The 23,376-nt window shown below is 44.2% G+C and overlaps 1 protein-coding gene across 3 annotated transcripts in view; it reads left to right on the top strand.

Annotated features, from left to right (window-relative positions):
• Positions 1–23,140, top strand: part of GDPD5 (glycerophosphodiester phosphodiesterase domain containing 5) — a 172,713-nt gene extending 149,573 nt beyond the window's left edge. For 2 of the 3 annotated variants that reach the window (XM_069070862.1, XM_069070861.1), the window contains 6 exons: positions 535–692; positions 1,060–1,207; positions 8,208–8,290; positions 10,549–10,563; positions 14,709–14,821; positions 22,123–23,140. In XM_069070862.1, the coding sequence (XP_068926963.1) occupies positions 535–692; positions 1,060–1,207; positions 8,208–8,290; positions 10,549–10,563; positions 14,709–14,821; positions 22,123–22,241 (636 nt within the window). In that variant the 3' untranslated portion in view covers positions 22,242–23,140. The remainder of the gene's footprint in view (positions 1–534; positions 693–1,059; positions 1,208–8,207; positions 8,291–10,548; positions 10,564–14,708; positions 14,822–22,122) is intronic. The other variant, XM_069070863.1, reaches the window with a different exon arrangement.
• The last annotated feature ends 236 nt before the right edge of the window (positions 23,141–23,376 follow it).

The following is a 23,376-nucleotide window of genomic DNA, read 5'->3' as shown; positions in this document are numbered from 1 at the left end:
CATAAACCTTTTGGAGTTCTGTCCTTGCCTTAGCTAACTCCTGGGCTGACAAGGAGAGAAAATAAAAACCCTCTCCTACTTCTGCTGTGGTTCGTGTTCTCCTCCGTGTTTGGTCTCCTTACCCACCAAAAACCTCCTCTTCCTTCAAGTACCAGCTCAGGTATCAGGAAGCCTTCACTGAATTCTGACTAAAAGTGTGCCTTCAGTCTTTGAATTTCATGGACCACTACCATTCACTAGCCACATTCTGCCTTGTATTAGAGCTATCTGTCCATTTTCCAGGTGTCCTTTCTCCTGGATTACAGGAGATGGGAGGGAAGAGATTTCAACTAGAGACCCCACCCCCACCCCAGTTTCTCTTGTGGCCTGAGCTGCTGGACTCTCACTTTGGCTCCGTGTGTTAAGGTGGAGATTGGGAGAAAAAAAAAAAACCTGACTGGAAAGTTAGATTGATCTCACATCCCAATCCCAGACTGAGCCTTGACCTCAGGTCCTTTCTTCCTCTCCTCCCATCCCCACTCTACTCCATCCCAGGTTATGTGGCTGCCCAGCAGACAAAGGCCATTGGTAGAGAAAGTAGCCCCGGGCTTCCAGCAGACCTCAGACATCAAAGAGACAATTGCCAGTCTGCGACGTGGGCACATTCAGAAACTAAACCTACGCTATACTCAGGTCTCCAGCCAGGACATCAGGTACAGCCACACCTTCCTTCCAGTGTTTTCCCCCTCCCCCTGGCTCCAGAGAGTCCCCAGACAGAGTGGGGAAGCTCATCACTTTATTATTGTATTGCTGTCCTTTAAACTGTAAAGGTTACAGTTTAATTGGGGAGAAGGGGCATCCCTAGACCATGACATAAGAGAAAGAAATACAGGATGATGAGTTAGGAATTAAACTTGAGTCCCAACTCTGCCACTAACTCACACATATCCCCTCCCCTTTCTTAAGAGCTCTTTCAGCTCGATAGCATCCATGACTGTGGTTCTCTGGTTGGTTCTGGGAGGTCAGACTTCAAAGGTGCTCACGTGTTCTTTTTTCACTCTTCTCTGCTCTCCTGCTTAGGGACTGCTCTGCGTGGAACCTGAGTGTGAACCTGTACACTGTCAATGAGCCCTGGCTCTTCTCCCTCTTGTGGTGCTCAGGTGTCCAGTCCGTCACATCTGACAACTCCCACACCCTGTCCAAGGTGCCTTCCCCTGTCTGGATCATGGTAAGCCCCAGCACAGGTGACAGAGAAAAAAATTAAAAGACATTTATTAGACACTTACTGAGCTAAGCACAACACAAAATCCAAGACAGGCCCTCAAGGAGCTTAAAAACTCTAATAAGCCAACACATATAGGAGATTGGAAGTAAGGGAAGGAACCCCGTTCCCCTTTCTGAAGTCTCTACTTCCCCTGTAGATGTAAAAAAAGTCTTTTCTTTCTCTAAATCTGTGATTTTATCTGTGTAATCCCTCTACCAGTGGAAATCCAACAACTTAGAGTCTTAGGGAATTTTCTTGGGGGCACTGAGATTTTGAGAGACTTGGCCAGAGTTATACAAGTGTCATAGGTGAGAGATTGGACTTCAAATTCAATTTAGAGGAAAAATACTTAGAAGACACCCAGAAGAAAACTCAAATCTAATTTTTGTAACTTTAAATATGGATGGATTCAACAAGTGTGACAAATGAGATCAGAAATAAATGCTTATTCATACAGAAGGGGCATGATGGAGAGGTCAAGTGATCCATGGAGCTTGTATGTCAAGTCTAATATGTGACATGACTGATATGTGTCTGCCTGTCCCTCTGTGCATACTGACTGAGGCCTGTTTCTGAGGCCCCGTCCTTGTATATTCTCATCATCATGATTCTCATTTCTCTGGTACATTAAAGGTTTACAAAGTACTGCATTCACAGCAACCCCACAAGGGAAGTGGCGCATCTGTTATCATCCTCATTTTACAGATGAGGAAACTTATCCAGGATTGCACAGCTAGTAGGTCCCAGAGCCAAGATACAAAAACCAGGTCTCCTGACGCCCCAAGTCCAACATTCTTTCCACTACACTAAGCTGCTTCTCAATAAAAGGACCAGAGGGTCAAAGATATAGAACCAGAAGGGACATTAGAGGCATCTAATTCAAACCCCCCATTTTACAGATAATGAAACTGAGCCCCAGAGAGAAAAAATAATTTGTCTAAGGTCACACACAAGATCATAGATTTAGCGCTAAAAGGTATTTTTATTTTTGAAGCTTACAATCATCCAACCATCTCCTCTCTAGTATTTTGCAAATGAATTAGTCCTCTAAACTGGTGTTGACCTTGCCAGCCATCTCTCTTAGCAAAATGGTTGATCATTGTCCAGATAAGATGGTTTCTGGGCCCATTTGACTTCCTTGTTTATGCTAGTTTGGCTTTTGTGTGAAATGATGATAAATCAGGGTCAATAGCTTTGCCTCTTACTTTCCTATTTTCCAGCATTAGTGGCTGCAAGATCAGTCAGGTCCAAGCTGTCGCAGTTCTATGTGTGTGTCTCTTATCTTCATTAATGTGTCTTCAAATTGGGTATTGATTTTGGTCTTTGTTGATATTGCTCCCACATCAATAGCCAATCATTTCTTGTCTGTTTGGATATAAACAGTTTCTTTTTTTTTTCCATTTTGTTCAGTGCCCACAGTGTCCAGTATCTTCCAGTTCTTGAGTAACATATGTTCCTGAGTGATCTACATACCTTTGGTCTCTATCATGTCTTATACCAGAACTATATTTTCCTACATGCTTTTCATCATTCATCATCTTCCCTCTGCCCACCTTCTGCTTGAAATCTCCAAAAATCAGGGTCTAAATTCACTTGAATGGTGACTTTTTCTGAAGTCTTCATAGGGCCACATGAAAACAAAAGGCAAACTTGTGTGGCCTTTTTCGGATTTTTTTTCTTCTCTTAAGAGAAAGAAATAAAAGGTTAAACTGACCAATTTAAAAATCAATGACCTTCAACATAAAATGTTATGCAATGTTCGCAAAAAAAGATTCCTAAAACAGTATTTCTGAAATAAAAGGTTAAACTCACTGCTTTAAAAATTAATGACCAGGAATATAAAATGTTTTTCATTGGTTATGAAAAAGATTCCTAATATAGTACTTCTGTTCCAAATTATATCTAAATAAATTGGAAGAGGGAAAAGAAGAGCAATAGCATTTATATCTTGCTTCCTGTGTGTCAGGCACTGTGCTAAGCACTTTTACAATTATTGCAGGATGTCCCTAAAGTCTGGGCACATAGGAAATCTCATTAATAACTATGCATATTTTCAAGACATGAAATGAATGAAATTTTCAGCAGCATTTTATTTAAATAGCATAAATTTTAGCCATGACAACTTCATATGGAATAAAAGCTTTCATTAGCTGTTGGGGACTATTTTCCATATTAATGAGATTAATTTAATTAATTAGTGATATTTCCTATGTGTCTCCTATGTCTTCCAATGATATTTCATTTATGCTAATTAAATAAAATGTTGTTGAAAATTTCATTCATTTCATTTCTTGAAAATATGCATAGTTATTAATGAGATTTCCTATGTGTCCAGACTTTAGGGACACCTTGTATTTCATTTGAGCCTCACAACAACCCTGGGAGGTAGGTGGAAGGGAATGAAGAGTGATAAAAAGCAGATAGACCAAGGAAAAAGTTAGAAAGAGACAAGTAAACATAAAGAGAAAGAGAAATAAAGGGGAACACATACATACAGAGGGGGAAATAAAATACATGTACTGTGTTTCCCCAATAATAAGACACTGTCTTATTAATTTTTTTGGACAGAAAAACACCAAAGGGCTTATTTTCAGGGGAGGGCTTATTTTAATGAACATTGACAGCAATTTTAATAAACAGCTCTCCTCCGCGGCACTGCTCTCAATGGCGCCAGCAAGCAAATCACTGGGGAAGAACAGGATGACGGGCTCACTGCTGCAGCTCTGATTGGATGCAGCTCGGAGCGCGGCGTGCATTTCACCCGGGGGGAGGGGGGGTGCATACAGAGGGTACCGTAATGTAGCGTGTAGCGCAGGGGATCACCTTCACTACAATAGCAATCTCAATAGGGCTTATTTTCAGGGGAGGACTTATTTTAGAGGAATCTTACACAGTAAGGGGAGGGCTTATTTTCGGCATAGGTCTTATTATCAGGGAAACACGGTACTTCCCACTTCTGTTTAGAAACATTTGTTGACCCCCTGTGAGAGTAGAGACAATCAGTTCATAAGCACTTATTAAATACTTATTACATGTCAGATGCAGTACTAAAGACTAGGGGGATTTTTTAAAATTTATTTTTTTACTTTTAATTTACAACATTCAATTCCACAATCCCTTGAGTTCCAAATTTCCTCCCCCTCCCCCCATGGCGGCATGTAATCCAATATAAGTTCTACAAATACCTTCACATCAAGTTGTAAAGAAGGGTTATAACCCATAGAGTGAACAATGAGAAAGAAGAAATAAAACAAAAAACGAGAGAGAGCAAGCAGTTTGCTTCAGTCTGCATTCAGACTCTGTAGTTCTGTCTCTGGATGTGGCTAGCCCTTTCCATCATGAGTCTTTTGGAGTTGTCTTCTAACCTTGTATTGCTGAGAGGAGCCCAGTTTAAATCAGTTAGTCATCACAGATAGGATGTGTCTGTAATTGTGTACAAAGTTCACCTGGTGCTGCCCCCCTCACAGCATCAGTTTATATAAGTCTCTCCAGGTTAATATGAAGTCTGTCTGCTCCTCTTTTTTTTTCTTTGCTTTTCGGAGGGGAGAGGGCAGGGCAATTGGGGCTAAGTGACTTGCCCAAGGTCACACGGCTAGTAAGTGTGTCAAGTGTCTGAGACGGGATTTGAACTCAGGTCCTCCTGACTCCAGGGCTGGTGCTCTACTCACTGCACCACCTAGCTGCCCCTGCTCCTCATTTCTTATAGTACAATAGTATTTCATTATATTCATATGCAACTTGTTTAGCCATTCCCCAATTGATGGGCATCCCCTTGATTTCCAATTCTTTGCCACCACAAAAAGAGCTGCTACAAATATTTTTGTATATGTGGGTCCTCCCCTAGGGGGATTTTTTAAAAGGCAAAAACAGCCTCTGCTTCAAGGAGTTTTCATTTTAATGGATGAAACATGTATAAAGCACAACATGCAAGAAATACATGGTAGATGGAAGGGATCTTGTAGGAAATGTCCCTGGCAGCTTCGGGTGGGAGGTGGAATAGGGGGTAGGATCCAGGAAAGACCTTTAGAAGGCGGTGGTGCTTCAGCCAAGTGTAAAGGAAGCCTGGGATTCTGAAAGTCAGTTGTTTAGAGGGAGAACGTTCCAGATGCATAGCTGTCCCTACACATACATACATAGTGCCAAGATACAGCACAAGCCCACTCCAGACTGAGAGACAAACTCCACAAACACTGACCTCCCCAGTTACATATGCCACACATTAACATAGAATAAAAATGTAAAGAAAGAGGAGGAAAAAAAGGCACTTCGGTAAAACCAGCACATGTGTCAACCAAGTCTAACAATGGACGACGCCATGTTGCACATCCATCATTCCTCCAACTCCACAAATAAGAAATAGAGTTTGATTTTTTGTTTCTTCTCTAGGACCATATTTGGTCATGCAAATTGTTTAGTTTTATTGTTGTTTCTATTTACATTGCTGTGGTTGTGCCTGTCCTTTCCTGGTCCTGCTTACTTCATTCTGTGTCAGTTCATGTAAGTCTTCCTATGTTTCTCTGAAGTCTTCATATTCATCACTTCTTACAGGGTAATGATATTCTACCACTGCCTGATTTTCATGTTCTACCTGAAGACACTTTATCCCACGGATTCATACACACTCCCATCTTCCCATACTTAAATGATTAGTAATTTCATCAGGTGGTTTGGGTCACCAGAACAGCTCCCCTCCCCCAAACTCTCTCAGTCTATGGTTTCAGTGAGTTGCTGTGGCTAAAAAATTGATGATCATGGCGATGAGCTTCTTGGACCTTAGCTAGGAGGTCAAATGCTGAGTCCGTCCCTGGGCTTAAAAACTTTCCAACTTGGTAGGACCTTTGAGAGCCCAAGCCCTATTTGTACCATCAAAAGACATCAAGGAAGGTTACTAGTGAAGCATCCCTATATTACCATAGAATCATATACTTAGAGCTTGAAGGGTCCTCAGAGGCCATCTGATCTAATCCCTTTGTTTTACAAGTGAGGAAACAGAGTCCTTAGAGCTGGAAGGGAGGTGAGGAGACCTGTAGAGGTTAGGGGATTGCCCAAGGCTGCACAGAAATAGTATCTGAGATCATTCCAAACAGCCTGCTTTTAGCCAAATTGTGCTGCCATTATGGTGATAAGGAGGAGTGTAATGTGGTGAAAAAAGTGCTGGACTGGAAGTCAAGAAAACCTGGGTTCAGGGGTGGCTAGGTGGTACAGTGACTAGAGCACCGGCCCTGGAGTCAGGAGGACCCAAGTTCAAATCCAGCTTCAGACACTTAACACTTACTAGCTGTGTGGCCTTGGGCAAGTCACTTAACCCCAATTGCCCTGCCTTCCCTCCTCCAAAAAGCAAAAAAACAAAACAAAAACCTGGGTTCAAATCTCACTGCAGACTTTGCTAGCTGTGTGACCCTGGGCAGTGGTTTGGTAAATAGAATGTTTTACTTGGAATTCAAATTCTTCCTTAGACACTTTTTAGCTATGTGATCCTGGGCAATGATATGAGTAAATAGAACACTTGACTTGGAGTCAGGAAGGCCTCTGTTTGAATCCCATTTCAGATACTTACCAGCTGTGTGACCCTGGGCCAGTCACTTTACCTGTTCTGTGCTTCAGTTTCCTCATCTATAGAAGGAGAGTGTTAGACTCTATAAGATACTTTCCAGCTCTAAGCCTGTGATCTTGTGACCTGTAAAGGGAGATAATCTGTGCATTCCCTACCTCATGAGGCTATTGTAAGGAACAAGTGACTTAGTGTATGTGGACAGACCTTAAAGTGCAGGATCAAATTCACCTCCTGGTCCAGGGTATATATGGCAGGCAGTGGGGAGGAACCTGTGGGCCCCTTCTCAGAATCATATTTTTAAATTAGAAAATACATAGAATTACAAAGGAAACCAATTGTCAAGTAATAGTTCTCAAAATAGGGTTGTTTTTTTTACGTTCCCAGATACTAAGGTGAGAATTTCCTGTGTTTGTGTCTCTCATGTTTATAACATTTAAGGTTTACTAAGCACAGTTCTCCCCAACAACCCCGTGAGATGGGAGCAAAATGTTATTAAGCTTATTTTTACAAATGAGGAAACGGAGGGCTCAGGGAGCTCAAGGTGACTTCTCCAGGGTCACCCAGCCAGTATATGTCAGAGCAGAGGTTCAAAGTCCCCCCATAACCTAGCCCCCTCCTGACTGGAAAGTCTTCCCACACCTTCCCACCCAACACATACTCTTCACTTCAGTGACACTGGCCTCCTGGCTGTTCCAGAAACAAGACACTATGTCTCTCTGGACATTTTCTCTGGTTGTACCCCATGCCTGGCATACCCCTCCTCTCCAACTTTTTTTTTTTTAGTATTTAATTTTACCCCTTACATGTAAAAACAAGTTTTTTTAAACATTCATTTTTGAAACTTTTAGTTCTCAATTCCCTCCCTTCTTCTCTCCCCGAGATGACAAACATTTCACTATGGGTTATACATGTATAGTCATGCAGAACATTTCCATACTCCTCTCCAACTTCTGACCCACCCTGGCTTCCTTTAAGTCCCAGCTAAAATCCTACCTCCTACAGAAAGCCTTCTCCAACCCCTATTAATTCCAGGGCCTTCCCTCTGTTAATTATTTTCCATTTATCCTATCTATAGCTTGCTTTGTTTATATGTGTTTGCATGTTGAATCTCCCCATTAGATCATGAGTTCCTTGAGGGCAAAGACTGTCTTTTGCCTTTTTTTATATCTCCAGCATTTAACACAGTGTGTGGCACATAGTAGGCATTTAATAAAATATTTATTGAATTGAATTGACACTCACAGCACCCAGAACCTGGCCCCAGGCACGTGCCTCCCTCTGATGTCTCTGGGCATTTCCCCATCTTAAGAAAAAGGCCCAGGGACCTCTGAGGGAAGACTGTGAGGTTGTTCCTGTTTCAGAGTCTCCTTCTGACCACTGAGCCCTTTCGGGTGTCCAATTGTTTTCCAGGCCCCGGACGAGTACTGTCTCATCTGGATCACGGCTGACCTTGTCTCCTTCACACTCATCGTGGGCATTTTCGTACTTCAGAAGTAAGTAATGTTGGCTGCCCTCCTACAGCTGTACCCCAGGCCCAGGTCCTGCCAGACCAGGATTAACAACCTTACCCTCAGGATATTGTCCCAAGCTCTTTGTGGTCTGAGGGCCTCATCCCAAGATGCTTTCAGGTGTGCCTTTTTTTTTTTTTTTTGCCCATTGTGGTTATATAAGGGACCTTAGACTGATCATTTCTTTTGTCTGAGCTTTGACTTCTTCTTTTTAAAATGAGGAGATTGGTTCAGATCAGAGGTGTCAAACTCAAATAGAAATGTGTGCATATTAATTTATTGTTTAATTTAATTTTGTGTTGTATTGTTATCTTGTTAAACTTTTCCCCAATGACATTTTAATCTAGTTGGGTAAGCATCAGGCATTTGGTACCTCTGGTCTAGATAATTCTCTAAGGCTTATTCTAGTTCTAAATCCTTTGAGCCCAGGAGTTTTCTCCTTTTCCCCTTTGGCCAGAGGCTAAAACCCCTGAGCCAAACTCAATGTATAGGAGGACAAACCTGAGGTCAAAAAGACTCCGCAGTTGCTCAGCTCTGGCAAGGTTAGTGGGCTGAAATGAGAGCTGGGGACCAAGCATCAGGAGACCACGTTTCAAATCTAAATTGTTTTTACATGTAAATAGAAAAAAAAATAGAAAATCCTAGTTCTGTAACTCTCTTACATGTGACCTTAAACAAGTCACTTTCCATCTCTGAGTCCCTCTTCTACAAAACTGACCTGTCAGTCCTTGTTCAGCCCCTTCCTCCCAGAGGTGAGTGTGATAGAATGCTTGAGAGAATCCAGGCACTTTATCTAGAGAGAATAATCACATTTTTACCTGTGCCTCAGTTTTTAAAACTCCATATATTTTAAAAGCTCTTTGTAATCCATAGGGAGCTCTTGATATAATGTCTTATAATGGACTTGGGAGTGAGGAAAACCTGGGTTAGCATCCTGCCCCCAACACGAATGGATAGGGAATGATAATACTTGAAGTACATGCTTCACAGCATTGTTGGGAGGCTCAGATGAAATTAATAGGTGAAGTTTTTGCAAGCCGTCACAGAAATATCAGCTCTGATTTTTGCTGTTTCTAATTCCTTTTAGGGGTTTAATTGTTTATAATGTCTTTTATAATTTTAAGGTGATTTATAGTTTGTAATTAACAATTTGCCAAGGCTTTTACTATTTACAAGGCCCTTTTCTGTTTTCAGAGAGCTTTATCTTGTCTGTTAAGCACCTACTGTGTTTGCCAAGCACTATGCTAGATGGCAGGGGTACAGATATAAGGGTCAGACCACCTTTGCCCTCGAGAAGCTTATATTCCAGTGAGGGAACAGAGTCATCTCTGCAGTTAATTTTTTCAAGAAACAATTATATAACTTGAACGTATCCCTGAGAGACTCCTTGTTCAAAGAAAGCCTTTAAGGTTGCATTTGGCATTTTTATTCTCAAAGGAGGATCCTAAATTTCCTACCTTTCAGTCAGTTGTGTGACTGGGAATGTGCATTCAGCTGCAGAGAATCATTTGCAAAAACTTGGACGAGTCACTTAATTGCCTGCCTCAATTTCCTCATCTGTAAAATGGGGGCAATAATAGCACCTGCCTCCCAGGGTTGTTGTAAGGATCTGTAAAGTGCTTAGTACAGTGCCTGGCACATAGTAGGGCTGTATAAATGTTAGCCATTATTATTTTCATCATTACTGTGGTCATCATAAGTATTATTGTGGTTATCAGTATCATTAACATTGTTATATTATCAAGGTTGCCCTTGACCAGAGGGTTGTAGGGGCTGCTTGACCCATCCATTATCCCATGTGCCTCCTCCAACACCTGTGTGGGGTTGACCCAGACAGGAATCAGTACTTTTGTCAAGTGGGAAAGTAACCTGACCGAGATCCCAGTGATCAGGCCCCAGTTCTGGTGGCCTCTTGAAGGTTCTTTTTACCCCCATCACGTCCCTGTCCCAGAAGCTGTCGGGGGAGATGCTGCCTCCCCTCCACCCCATGAAAGGTTGTCTTTTCCCCCACACTGGACAAGAAGCGCAAGGCTGCGCCTTCTTATAGACTGTACCTCCGGGAAGTTCAGGAGGCACTGGGGAGATGGAGGCTGGCCGGGGAGAGAGCAGAGAGCCCATTGGGTGGAGTGGGGGGAAGAAACCCCTCGGAGGCCCAGGGCGTGGGCCCCAGCATCCCCTGACTTCTCTGACCATTGTGCCTGTCCCTCCTCTCTTCTCTTCTGCTGCACTCGGGCCTCTCTCAGCTATCACTTAATCAGGTAATTCTGCTGATGCCTTTCTTTCCTCCCCTACTTCACCTTCCTGTCCCCACTTATCCTCTGTCCTTCCCATCCCTCATTCCCTTCTCTTCCTTCTTCCTTCATTTCTCCTCTTTTCCTTTCTCCCACCTTGCCCTTGCTTCCCTCCTCTACCCCTCCTCCTCTCCTATTCTCCCTTCTTCCTTTCTTACCTTTTCCTCCTGTCCCTCTTCTCCCTCCATCTTTCTCACTTCTCCTTCCTATATACTCTACCCTTTTCTTTCCATTTCTCCCCTAGTATAGTAGAAAGAGCCCTAGAAACTGATCTTACTCAACTCAGTCGGTCCCTGACTTGTATGCCCTTGGACAGATCACTTCTCTTCTTGGGAATTTCATTTTCCCCAGATGTAAAATCAGGAGGTTGGACTAAATGATATCTTAAGATTATCCTTCCAGTTCTGGGAGTCTAGACTACTTCTCTGCTCCCTCCCCTCCTTCTCTTTCCTCCTTTCCTTTGGCCTCATAGCCCCCTTGGATAAGATAACTGCCCTCAGCAGGGCTGGGGGGCTAAGGTGAGAATAAGGACAGGACCCGAGCCCAGAAGAAGGTAAAAAAGGAAAAGGCACTGATTTTTGTCAATTAGTGTCCCAACTGACGACTCCTTTAGATCCCCAAAAGAGGAGAAGGCTGCCTCAGTTTCCCCATCCCATCTCCTTTCAGGGTTTCCTTTAGTCTGTAAGCCAAGGGTTCTTAATCATTTTGTGTCCTGGATCCCTGTGGGCAATCTGGGGAAGCCTGTGGACCCTTCTTATAATCATGTTTTTAATTGCATAGAATAAAATACATAGGATTTCAAAGAAAACCAATTACATTGAGATACAGTTATCAAAAAAAATTTTTTTTTTTAAGTTCACAGACCCCAGATTAAGAACCACTGCCTTAGGCCATTTTCTGGGTCAAAGGGGAGGAGGCATTGAGCTCCATGGCCCAGTCATCAAGGGGATGTGAGCTCTGCTGCACAGCAAGGGAACTCTGGAGCTCTGTGGAATGAAAGCACAGGTGTTAGTTGCCAGGCTTATTCCCAGACCAGACTTTCTACAGTGGTGGTATCTGATAGGCCATGGTTGGCATTGCATGGTTGGCATCAGTTCTAGCACAATTCCAGAATATCCTGGATACATGGATTGGTCTCTTCCTCCTTCCCTCCTTCTCCCTCTCTTCTCTTCTCCCTTTCTCTTTCCTTCCTTCCTTTTCCCTTTTTCTCCTTTTCCTCTCCCCCCTTCTCTTTCTGTCTCTCTCCCCCACCCCCAATGTACATTAATTTCTGCTTGCCACTCTCTCTGCTTCTCTGTCTCTCAGTGATCATGGGTTTCTCCCGCTCTTTTTCCCTCTGCCCATCCTAGCCTCATAATTCTCTGTCCTTCACTCTCCTGATTATTACATGAACAGTTTCCAAAAGTCCTCTCTCACCTCACCCCCAATCCTCCCTAACCTTACCTTCTCCTCTGGGGAGACTTTGGGTTCTGATCCCGACTCTCCCACTAACTTGCTGTGGGACCATGGGCAACTCATTTCCCTCTCTCTAGGCTTCAGTTTGCCCATCTGCCAAATGCTGAGGTTACATTATCTCCTAGGTACCTTCCACTTCTGGTATTCCAGGAGTCTGTGGCTGGGTTGGCACAGCTTAAAGGTCCTCCTGCCCTCATTCTTTTCCCTGTTCCTTCTCAGTTCACTGCTCAGCAACCCTTCCCAGCAGGAAATGCTTGCTGACCTCTAACCTCCATCTTTTACAATGTTGTCCAAGCCCCACCTTGATTCCTCTGCCTTCAGAGGATAGGAAGGAAAGGTTTGGCTCCCACCCCTAGTTGTGGTTCTACTGGGTGGGCTTCTCATTATGCTAGTGGATCTAGGGGACTAAAGATTTGTATTCTTTTAAACACTTATTGGAGAAGCTGATATGTAAAGAAAATCCTAGTTGATAAAAAGAAGAATCACTTTTGTAAAGTACAATTCCTCTAATTCATTTTGGGTGTCCAGACAGATTTTCATATGTTGGGGGAGAGTTCCGCTTGAGAGGAAGCTCACTGGGATGTTCTTAGCAATACCCCTGTAAATTTATACCTCCTCGTTAGCCAGAACTTGCCTTCTACCCATTTTTTGTGGATAATTAATTTATAAAATGATCCCATTGATTTTGGGGGGAGGAGGGAGGAGCCTATCCCTACTCCTGGATATTGATTCCTATTGACTGGAAAAAGAACCCTAGCATTCTCTGCATCCCTGTGACAGTTGTTCTTCCCCCCACTCCTGCCCCCAGCAAAGGATGAAACCAAAGGCATCCCTGATCTTCTGTCTCCTTCCCCTTCTCTCTCCCTTATTCATGTGTGCCCCACCTTGACACCCTCCCTCCACCACCTCCAAGTCCTTCCTTAGCTCGTTTCCCTTAGCCATCAGAGGAACACCCTCAGCACAGCTGAATCAATGCTTCAGGCTTTCGCTCCCCTTTGAAAGCAGTTTGGGATTGTCACATTGGGTAAAGAAGAGGGAGGGGGGCATGGTCTCCCCTTTCACTCTTCTGCTCATTGTGCTTGTGGGGATCAATTCAGAAAAAAAAGACAATATAAAGCCCTTCTCTTCCCCCTTCCCCCACAATACTGTCCTGCCTTCTTTCTCCTGGTTTCTTCTTCCCTCGCCATTAAAAGTAGATTATATCTGACCCACTCCCTCCCTGTTCTAGCAGATTCCCTGTTAAAATAGCCCAGCTACCTCCCCCCCAAGCTTGTTATAGTAGACTCCTGTTGTAGTGAACCCCGGTATAACAACCCATTATTAATCCAGTAAGCCTCTTTTACACCCAAGTCTGAATCTAGCAAACCTTGAATAATAATCCTGCAGGGTATAGCAGACCCCCTGTCAGTGGTTTTTGTTATAGCAGGTCCTTTTAGGGGATCCTTCTGAGAGTAGACCCCATGTACTATAGACCCTGTTAAAGTAGAACTGTTTTAGCAGACTCCCATTATAGCCAGGTCCCTGTCGTAGAGACCTTCTAATAGCATCACTCTGTTAGAGCGGACCCCTGGTGCCTGGTGTGCAACTACTGGATAGCAAATCTCTGTTCTATCAGAGACCTCATAGATCAGATTACAGTTCCAAAAGATAATTGTTACAGTAGATCTTCGCTAGACCAGATCTGTTCTTGGCACTGCCTTTTGCCCTGCAATAATCACTGTTGATCCCTTTGAATAAATTGTGTTAAAACAGATCTTCTGTGCAGCGGGCCTCTTACAATCCTGTTCCTAGTGGACTCCTGTAATAGTGACTCCTGTGGTAGCACATTATCAATAATATAGATTTCTGTAATAGCAGACCCTTTATATGAGTCCCCTATTAAAGCAGGCCACTGTAGTAGTGATTGCTGATATAGCAGACTCCTCTTATAGTATACCTTTCAAATGTATAACAGGCTCTTCCTAATAGCTAGCAAGTCACTATAATAGTGATCTGTTATAACAGGCCCTTCTAATACCAGGCCTAAGTGATTATAGATTCCCTATAAATAGTGCCTCTGTTAGAGTAGAGCACTCTTATAATGGACCCCTACAACAAGAGACCACTGTTAATTATCAGTTCCCTTGTAATCATGACCTCTGTTAAAGCAGACCCTTTGCAAGGGTAGGGGGATAGGCTAGACATTTACAAACAGTGTGCCCCTCAGAGGTAAGAGATATGCTGGAATGAGCTTTGAGCAAGAGAATAGGACACTTAGGTTCTAGACTGGGCTGTGTTGTTCCGTGACCTTGGTCATGGCCCTGTCTCAGCCTCAAGTTCTTTCTCTAGACCAGAAGAAGACCTTTAGGGCCCTCCTGGCTCTGCATTCTTTGTTCTGAGAAGCTTTCTAACTCTGATAAAACATGATTTGTGACTCTTAGTTTCCCCCTGCTTTCCAGAATATTCTCCTCCAGAGGGACCACTGTAGCTTGTGGTTTCTTTCTTGGAAAAAGAGGAAACAGCAAGACCTGAGACCCAAATGCTCAGCCCTGTGATCAGCTTCCTGAACCTGACCCTAACTGGCTCTTACTATGCAAGCAGAGTCAGCTGGCTCAGGTCTCAGGCCCAGGCCACCCAAAATACTAGGGCCTCACCTTCAGCCTTCTTCCCATCCATAGGTGGCGACTGGGCAGCATCCGGACCTACAACCCAGAACAGATCATGCTCAGTGCAGCTGTGCGTAGGACCAGCCGTGATGTCAAGATCATGAAAGAGAAGTTGATCTTTTCAGGTGAGCCACAGGATCCTCACTCTGAACCTTTTCTGGGAGGGATCTGGGAAAGATAAAGCTAGAGGTGGGAGAGGTGGAAAGGGGGAGGAGGTACCCTGACCCAGCTGTCCTGAGAGAGGGCATCCCTTATATCAGAGGTTCTTGACCATTTTTGTGTAATGGACCCCCCCCCCCCCAGCCTTTGGCAGTCTGGTGAAACCTATGGACCTTTTCTCAGAATCATGTTTTTAAATGCATAAAATAAAATCTATGATATTGCAAAGAAAACTATATTGAAATAGTTATCAGAAGTTTTTTTAAAGGTCTCTGAACCCAGGTTAAGAATGCCTACCATAAAGAATGTCTGTTTTTAATAGCTCCTCCATAGCCTCACAACATAAACAGATATGCCCTAGCCAGTGGACTCTTTCACAGGGAAAGCCTGGTGTAGGAGTGTGTGTGCACGTGCCCATCTTTCTGAATAGCCTTCCCTTTATATGACCATCAGTAAGACACATATCCTGAGTCGTGCCTCTCTCAACAGAGATAGGTTGCACTATTCACACAATCCTAGAAAACAGTCTCACACATTTTTGAGACACACAGTCTTGGAAACAGATTATATGCAAATGGCCCAGATAGACATTGCCATGCAAGTAAATTCAACCAACATTTCTCATCCACTGGGCTAACCAATCCTAAGGATTTGAATTGCACAAATTATAGTGACAAAGGAAAGTGAGGTGGCCCTCAGGGGACCTCAGTTCTAGACCTGACTGAGCCACTGACTGGTTAGATATGTGTCTTTGGGACAAAGTCACTTCCCTTTCTAGACCTCAGTTTCCCCATCTGTAAAAAGTGTGAGTTGGCATAGTTGCTCTCTGAGGTTCCTTCTGTTTCTGAGCCTTCTTATTCTGTGACATTTGAGCTGTGACATTTTGTATTCTATGTTCTCTTCTAGCTTGAATATTTTGTGTTCTACGTTCACAGAGTCCCTGAATCTCAGATCTGGAAGGGACCACAGAAGGCATCTAGTTCAAGCCTTGGCTGAATCATGAATTCCATCTCTTATATTTCCCAAATCATTCATGCAGCCTCCCTGTAACTAACTCTGGGGGGCGGGGTTTCTGGGACGGCTCTCCATTAGGAAGTGTTTCCTTACTTGAAACTTACTTCATTACCATTGATTGAAGTCCAGTTCTGTCCCCTTGGCCCAAGAAAAGCAGATCTAACCCTTCTTTGTTGTGACGACCCTGCAGATATTGGACACTGCTCTCATGTCTGCCCTGAGCCTTACCACCCCAACACCAGACACTCTCGGTGCCTTAAACCCATCCTCTGCCCATTGTGTCTGGACACTCTTCAGTTTTGTAATGCTGAAATAGCATCAATGACTCCATTTTGCCTTTATCCACCATTTTATGAAATGAAATCTCAGAGTCAACCAATTGTCTCAGTTCTTGGCCACTGAAAGCCCTGAGGCCAGTGTGTTTTACAACCACACAAACTGCTAAATAAATCACTTGTCTAGATGATGCTCAGTTTTATTATTTAACTGTTGACAGTTTGTTAGTGTCCTTCCTAAAATGGAGTACCCAAAACACAATGATTTGTTTAGATGTGGCCTGGTGAGAGAGTGGGACCTTCACTGTCTTCACTCTAGTTCTTAACCTTTGTCATGGACCCTTTGGCAGTCTGGAGAAACCCCTTCTCACAATGATGTTTTTGATTGTACAAAAATGAACTGCATAGGGTTACAAAGGAAACAGATTCTGTTGAAACAGAATTATCAAAATAGCCAGAGGGGAATAAGCATTTATATGACAACCTACTATGTGCTAAGAGCTTTACAAATAGTATCTCCAAAACAAACAAACAAAAAAACAAATAGTATCTATTTTGATCCTCATAACAAATTTGTGAGGGAAGTGCTATCATTATCTTCATTATTCATTTGAGGAAACTGAGGCAAACAGAGGTTAAGTGACTTGTCCATGGTCACACAGCTAGGAAGTGTCTGTGGCTGGATTTGAATTCAGGCCTTCCTGACTCTGGGTCTAGTGCTATATCTATTGCACTACGAGCTTCCTTAAAAATATTCATAAAAACCAATTCATGAGCCCCAGGTGAAGAGCCCCTGTTCTCTTAACTTCCTTGTCACACTATTGAATTGCATTAGCTGAGCAGTCCATTAAAATCCCAGGCTCCTTTATGTACTATTATCCAGCCACACCTCTCCCATACTGAACTTATTCAGTTGATTTTCTTTTAATCAGAAGTTCTCAAAGACTTTGGCAGCTAACTTCTCTTTTTTTCCCCATTGGGGTAATTTCTGTTTGTGTTAGTAGGCTTTCCATCTTGAGAGTTTCCTGTCCCTCATGAAATGACTTACCCTGTAGGCCAGACAATCCTAGCTGTCCTTCCTCCAAACCCTTGGGAATCTGCCCTTCCCAAATCTAGGATGCCCATGAGTCTCTACCCCCAGCTTTCTGGTCCTCTTTCATACACTCCAAGGGCCAAGGGGGATTGGCTCTAATATTCCTCTCAAGAATCCCATCATTTCAACTTGTTTGGGAGAATCTGATCAAGAATATCATAAGTGTCACTCCTACCTCCTTCTAAAGTATGAAATCATCATTAATGTGAGTCAAAAATGTTTCCACAAGAAAAGAGGTCCAGCAAATGACTGAAGAATTGAGGTCTCCCCCACCCCCACACTGCTTCTATATTTTGTCTCTGTCCTGGTTTGGTTTTTTGGTAGGCTTTTTTTTTTTTTTGGCAGGAAGCTAGGCAGGCACTCTAAATTTGCTACCACCATGATGCCACCTTTTTCTTCCTTCTTTAATAACAACTGTTGACATTTACATAGTGTTTCTAAATTTTACAGAGCATGTCACAAAAATTTTATCATTTGAGCTGTATGACTACCCTATGAGAGAGGTATGACAGGGTATTATCCACATTTTACAGATAGGAAAACAGAGGTTCAGAGAGGCTTAAGTGATTCACCATGGTCATGCAGCTAGTGAGCATCAGGATAGGGTTTAAACCCCAAGTCTCTGTAGACTGCAGGACTGGGAGTCTTTCAACATATCATCTACACCCAAAAGCTCTCTACCATGCTCCTACTGTCCCTACTATCTTCTGTTCAAAGAAAACCTTTCCAGCTCTGGCATTCTATGTTCTAAGGCCCTTCCCAGTTCTGACATTCTATGTTCTAAGGACCCTCCCAGCTCTGACATTCATTGTTCACAGGTCCCTTCCAATTCTAACATTCTGGGCTCTAAGGACCCTCCTAGCTCCAAGGTCTCTGTTCTAAAGGCCTTCCTAGTTCAGACATTCTGGATTCTAAGGCCTCTCCTTCCTCCCAGCTCTGACATTCTGGGTTCTAAGGTCCCTCTCAAATTTGACATTCTCTGTACTAAGGAACCTTCCAGATCTAACATTCTGTGTTCTGTCATTTTGGATTTGAGGATTCTAAGCCCCACTAAAGACCGTTTTAGCAAGCCCCCAGGTCTTGTGTCTTTCATTCTGCCCCACTAGGTGGCAATGTGAACCACATTCCTAGACCTCCCCTCTCCCGGTATTTCAGAAGGCAGTGCTGAAAAAAACAAAACAAAACAATGCTGCCTTCCATTCCCAAGAGTAAAAGAAGCCAGGTGATTGGCATGAGCCTAGTGTTAATGAAACCATCTCCCCTGATTCCTTAATTCTGGCCCCAGACTGAGCTCTGACCCTGTGTGATCATTGACTATGGTAGGTAAGAGACTGTAGATCATTCTGTGCAAACCCATCTTCCTGCTGGGATCACAACTGCATTGACAAGAATGTTTTCATTAAAAAGTAGAGAATCCCCGACCTTACTTGGTGACACTCCAGAGTGTCTCCACCCCAAATAGGCTAAAAGTGTCTTCAAACAGAAGGGAGAGTTGGGTGGGCATGGTCCAGAATTGACACTGGTCTATAGAGAATCTCTCATTCAACACCCTTCCCCCCAGTATGGACACCTCAGGGATTGGAGGGGATGGCCCTCTTCATTGCCATCTCCAGGTCCTGAGTTTTCCTGGCCCCTTTACCAGCATCTTTCATTCCCCAAGCCCATAGACCAGTGAGGGGACCAGCACAGACTGATGGGCATCAAAGACTCACAGTCAAAGAGATATGACCAGCCTTCTCCTGCCCCAACTTACTAATGCAATCCTTTCAAGAAACATTTACTCACCTATTGTGTGTTGGAGGAGACACAAGTTACAACAACATTTATTAAGCACCTACTGTGTATAGTGAAATAAGAGAAAGATTAAAGATTCAGTCCCTGTCCTGAGGGAGTTCACAGTCTAGTGGGTGGGCTAAGACCAGGGCAAACAGAAAATTGTAACACAAATAACACTATGGTAACAACATAAGAGGAATATAAAGTGTCAAATAAAAGGAGAGAGAGATCACTTTTGGGGGGAGATCAGGGAGGCTTCCTGGAAGAGGAGGCATCAGAATTGGGTCTAGGCACATATGCAGGCTGCCAGAACATAGATTATGTTTGTATTTCTCCCAGGGCTGTCAGCCATTCAGTAAACCAGCATTTTTTTTCAGTGCCATGTGCCTAATAGTGTGCTGCACACCAAACATGGTTGCTAATAAATGAATGCATTTTCATCAACCATTTAAGCTTCTTTTCTCTCCTTCAGTACTACTCCCTGTATCCAGTCAGTGGCCAAGTCCCATCCATTCTGCCTCCCCAATGTCTCTCACCTGTGTCCCGTTCTCTGGACTCACACAGCTGCAGCTCTAGCCCAGACCCTGATCACCTCTCCTCTGGACCAGAGAAAGAGATTCCTAACAGGTGCCCCCACCTGCAGTCTCTGCCCTCCTCAATACACCCTCCAGACAGCTGCCGAATCAGCGTTCCAAAAACAAAAGTGGAGACACGTACTGTCTCCAGGATGAAATACAATGGCCACTGCTGGGCCTTTCAAACCCTTCACCATCTGCCTCCACCGTACCTTCCTAGGTTGAGTTCTTATTATCTCCAGTTGATCCTGCCTCTTTCTTGTTTGTAGGCAGTTATCTGCATGTAGTCTTCCCCCTCGAGCTCTGGGACAGCAGACCTTCTGATCCCTTCTTGAATCCCCAGTGCCTAGGACAGTGCCTAGCACAAAGAAGGGGCTTAATAAATGCCTGTTGACTTTAACTGTTGTCGCTATTACTCACCATCACGTAGTGTACATTTCAGCTAAAGTGGAGTCTTTGCTTTACACACATTTCATTCTCCCTCCTCTGGGCTGTACATGCAATTGTCCATGCCTAGAATATTCTCATTGCTCACTTTTGCCTCCTGAAATCTCTGTTGTTGAGTTGTTTTCAGTCATGTCTGACTCTTCATGACCCCATTTGGGGTTTTCTTGCCAGAGATGCTGGCGTGGTTAGCCATTTACTTCTCCAGCTTATTTTATAGATGAGGAAACTGAGGCAAACAAGCTTGAATGACTTGCCTGGGGTCACCCAGTTAGTGAGTGTCTGAGGCCAGAATGGCCCACACTCCGCACCATGGTGCCACCTAGCTGCCCTTAGAGTCAGAGGACCTTAGCTCAATTCCCAAATTTGTTCTTATTCTCTGTGTGACCTTGGGCAAGTCACTTCTCCTCTGGAGAAACCTATTTCTTCATTGGTTAAATGTGCTGGTTGAATTAGACAACTCCTAAGGTCCCTTCCATCTCTAAACCTACAAATTTTTGAATGCTACAGATCTGAGAATCCTACTTTCTTCCTTGGTCCCTCTAATTCTCCCTGTTACCCCTTTTCTCTTCAAGAGAAAAGACTCTGTCCCTCCTCCAGTCCTCCGAATTACCTCTTGGAAATGGATGCAGGACACACTTTTAATTAAGTTTATCTGCACTATTAACATTTTCACCATCATCTTCTTAAGTCTAGACAATCAAAAATAATAAATCAAACCCTGATTTGCTGAAAATTTGACAAGGGACAGGAGCCTGCTGGATCTGGCTCCAGCAGCCTCCTGGTCCTTTGTCTCCTTCCTCCTCTAAGGAGCCTCCCTTCCCCCTCTCTCCCTTAAATCAGTGGGGCCAAACTCAAATAGAAATGGGGCCGCAGAACTATATATAAGGGTCGCTATGGGCACATATTGACTTTGAAAAACCACATTTTAGCATTATGATTTATTGCATTTTTATTTACTGTTAAATATTTCCCAATTACATTTTAATCTGGTTCATGCCTCACTGGGGAGCAGGTGGTGTGGTTGTCACCTCTGACCTAAAGAACTTTACTTGAACACACCCAGGGTCTCTCCCCACCACACCCACACCCACATAACCCTTCTCTTCAAGATCTCTATCGCTTTCTCTTCTGTCCTGCCATCAATGTCTCTTTATCTCCCTGGATGACCTTTCCCTTCATCTCCACTTCTTCCCCCACTGCCCTCTTCCTGCCCCCTACTCCTCCTTCTTCAGAGCTTTTCTAGCCCCCCCCCCCACCTTCTGTTCTCTCCTTCCCTGACCTCCCCTCCACCTGAAATGTTCCTCTGAAATTCTCTGAAGATAAAGGTCTGAAACAACAAATTAAGTTCGTATTTGTCCTTGATCTCAAGGTCACAACTGGGCTCCCTGACTCCAGGCTTCTTCCCCTAGTCCTCTCTTCACATGGTACCCAAGGCATCATGGGGAAACACAAAATTTAAAACAGCAAGGAGCCTTCAGATCTGACTGCCTCCCCCATTTTACATATGGGAATACTGAGGTTAGAGAGTGTAAGACTTGCCTAAAATCACACAGCTCGGAAGGGGCAGAGCCAGGATTCAAATCTGGCCCCTCTGACTCCAAATCCAGGATTCCTTCCATCATATCTTCTTACTGAACAGCTCTGATCATAGAATTCCTCCTGTCAGCAGCCTTCAGTGGCTCCCCTTCGCCTATCCTGGCATTCAGGGCTGTTGATAGCATCTAGCCTGTCTTTCTAGACTTGTACCCTCACTGTTCCCTGTCACATAAATTAATAACAAAAGAAGCAAGTATTTAGTGCTTTAAGGTTTGCAATTTGAATTATTGAATGAGAATATTGGGAAGAAGCTGAGCAGAACCCTAGAGGCTTAGCAGAGAGTGAGATGTCCAATTTAGCTGGAGCCAGAATCCTTTACCCTCCCCCACTTTACCCAGAGATTGGGTGCCTCTGCCTCCTCCCCCAGGCCAGGTGGAGGTGTCTCTGGCCAGGTATCCTCCCCTGCCCCCAGTGACTCCCTTACTTTTCATCTCCTTTGTTTCATGAGCATGTACATATATTAATTACCCTTCTCCCTTCCTGACTCTCAGAAATCAGCGATGGTGTAGAGAACACGGATGATCTCTCCATGTGTTCCGAAAATGGCTTTTCCAATGATGTCCTCACCCCTGTGGAGCCCAAGACACGCCCTGGCAGAGGAGGACGCTAACCCTGAAAGATCCAGTGTCCCCAGCCCAATCCTACCCTTCCAGCCGAGCATGGGAAGGGCCACTGGGCCCCGTGGCCTGGCCTGTAAATATGTAGAAAGCCCTCTGAGAGCTGGTGGCACATGTAGGATATTGGGTTGCAAGGCAGAGACCAGCAGAGGGTACCCCGTGCAGGTCCCCAGACTGGCCGCAGTGGGAAGGTCAGTGTGACTTGGAGAGACAGTTGTCGAGATGCCTTCCCCAGCCCCTCAGCTCTGCCTTCACCCATGTTCTCAGTTACCACCAACCCTGTTAGGGTCCTATGTGGCCAAGCACCCCATTCTTGTGTATGTTCTGGGTCAGAATCAAGAGCCAAGCTGTCCTTGGCCCTGGTCATAGAGGGAGGCTACAGTCTCTATGGGAGGGAACCCTTCCTATTGGGAGATGCTTGGTTCCAGTCCTGCTGGGAGGAGCAGAGACCACAGTAGTCACTGGGCCCAGCTGCTATGAAGATGGGGGTGAGGCGATTCAGGAAACTGAGTGCTCCTTGTCAACCCCACATGGGGGAAGCTAAGAGGAAACCCCAGACAGGAGCTCACTCTTCTTTCCCCATGCCCCAAGCAGAGATTTTTCCTCAGTCAGCTCTGCCAACACAAGGGAACCACACAGTACAAGAGGGTCCAGTGGTCAAGGCCACCTGGGACTCTTCCAAACCACAGAGGGGACTGTATGTGTCTGAGATGTCTGTCTGTGCGCATGAATGAAATTCTTTTTTTTTTTTTTAAATTTTTAAAATGGCCTACAAGGGTAAGGCCCTCCAGTGAGTGCTGATACAGCTCCAATCCCCGTGTAAATATGGAAGCACAAAGTGGTATCACTCCTTGCAGAATCACTTATTTAACAAGAAAAGAAATGTCCTGGTTCTCGTGTTCTCACTCCATCCTGTGCCTAGCAGGAGAGGGCAACCGGGGTGATGGAGGGACAGGACAGCATTCCAGACAAGATCAGTTGGAGTTGGGAATGTTTAGCTTAGAAAAGAGAAGGCTTGGGATGGGGGAAAGGTGGGAGGGAAGAGGGAGGGGGCTGGTGGGGATGAATAATAGTTAGCATTTATATGGTGCTTTAAGGTTGAAAAGCACTTCACAAATCTCACAGCGA

This window comes from Petaurus breviceps, unplaced genomic scaffold (genome assembly GCF_028583685.1).
Source record: "Petaurus breviceps papuanus isolate PSGF00001 unplaced genomic scaffold, PetGlider_PUasm1.0 90823, whole genome shotgun sequence".
NCBI lineage: Eukaryota > Metazoa > Chordata > Mammalia > Diprotodontia > Petauridae > Petaurus > Petaurus breviceps.
This window is presented reverse-complemented; position numbering and strand designations above follow the sequence as displayed.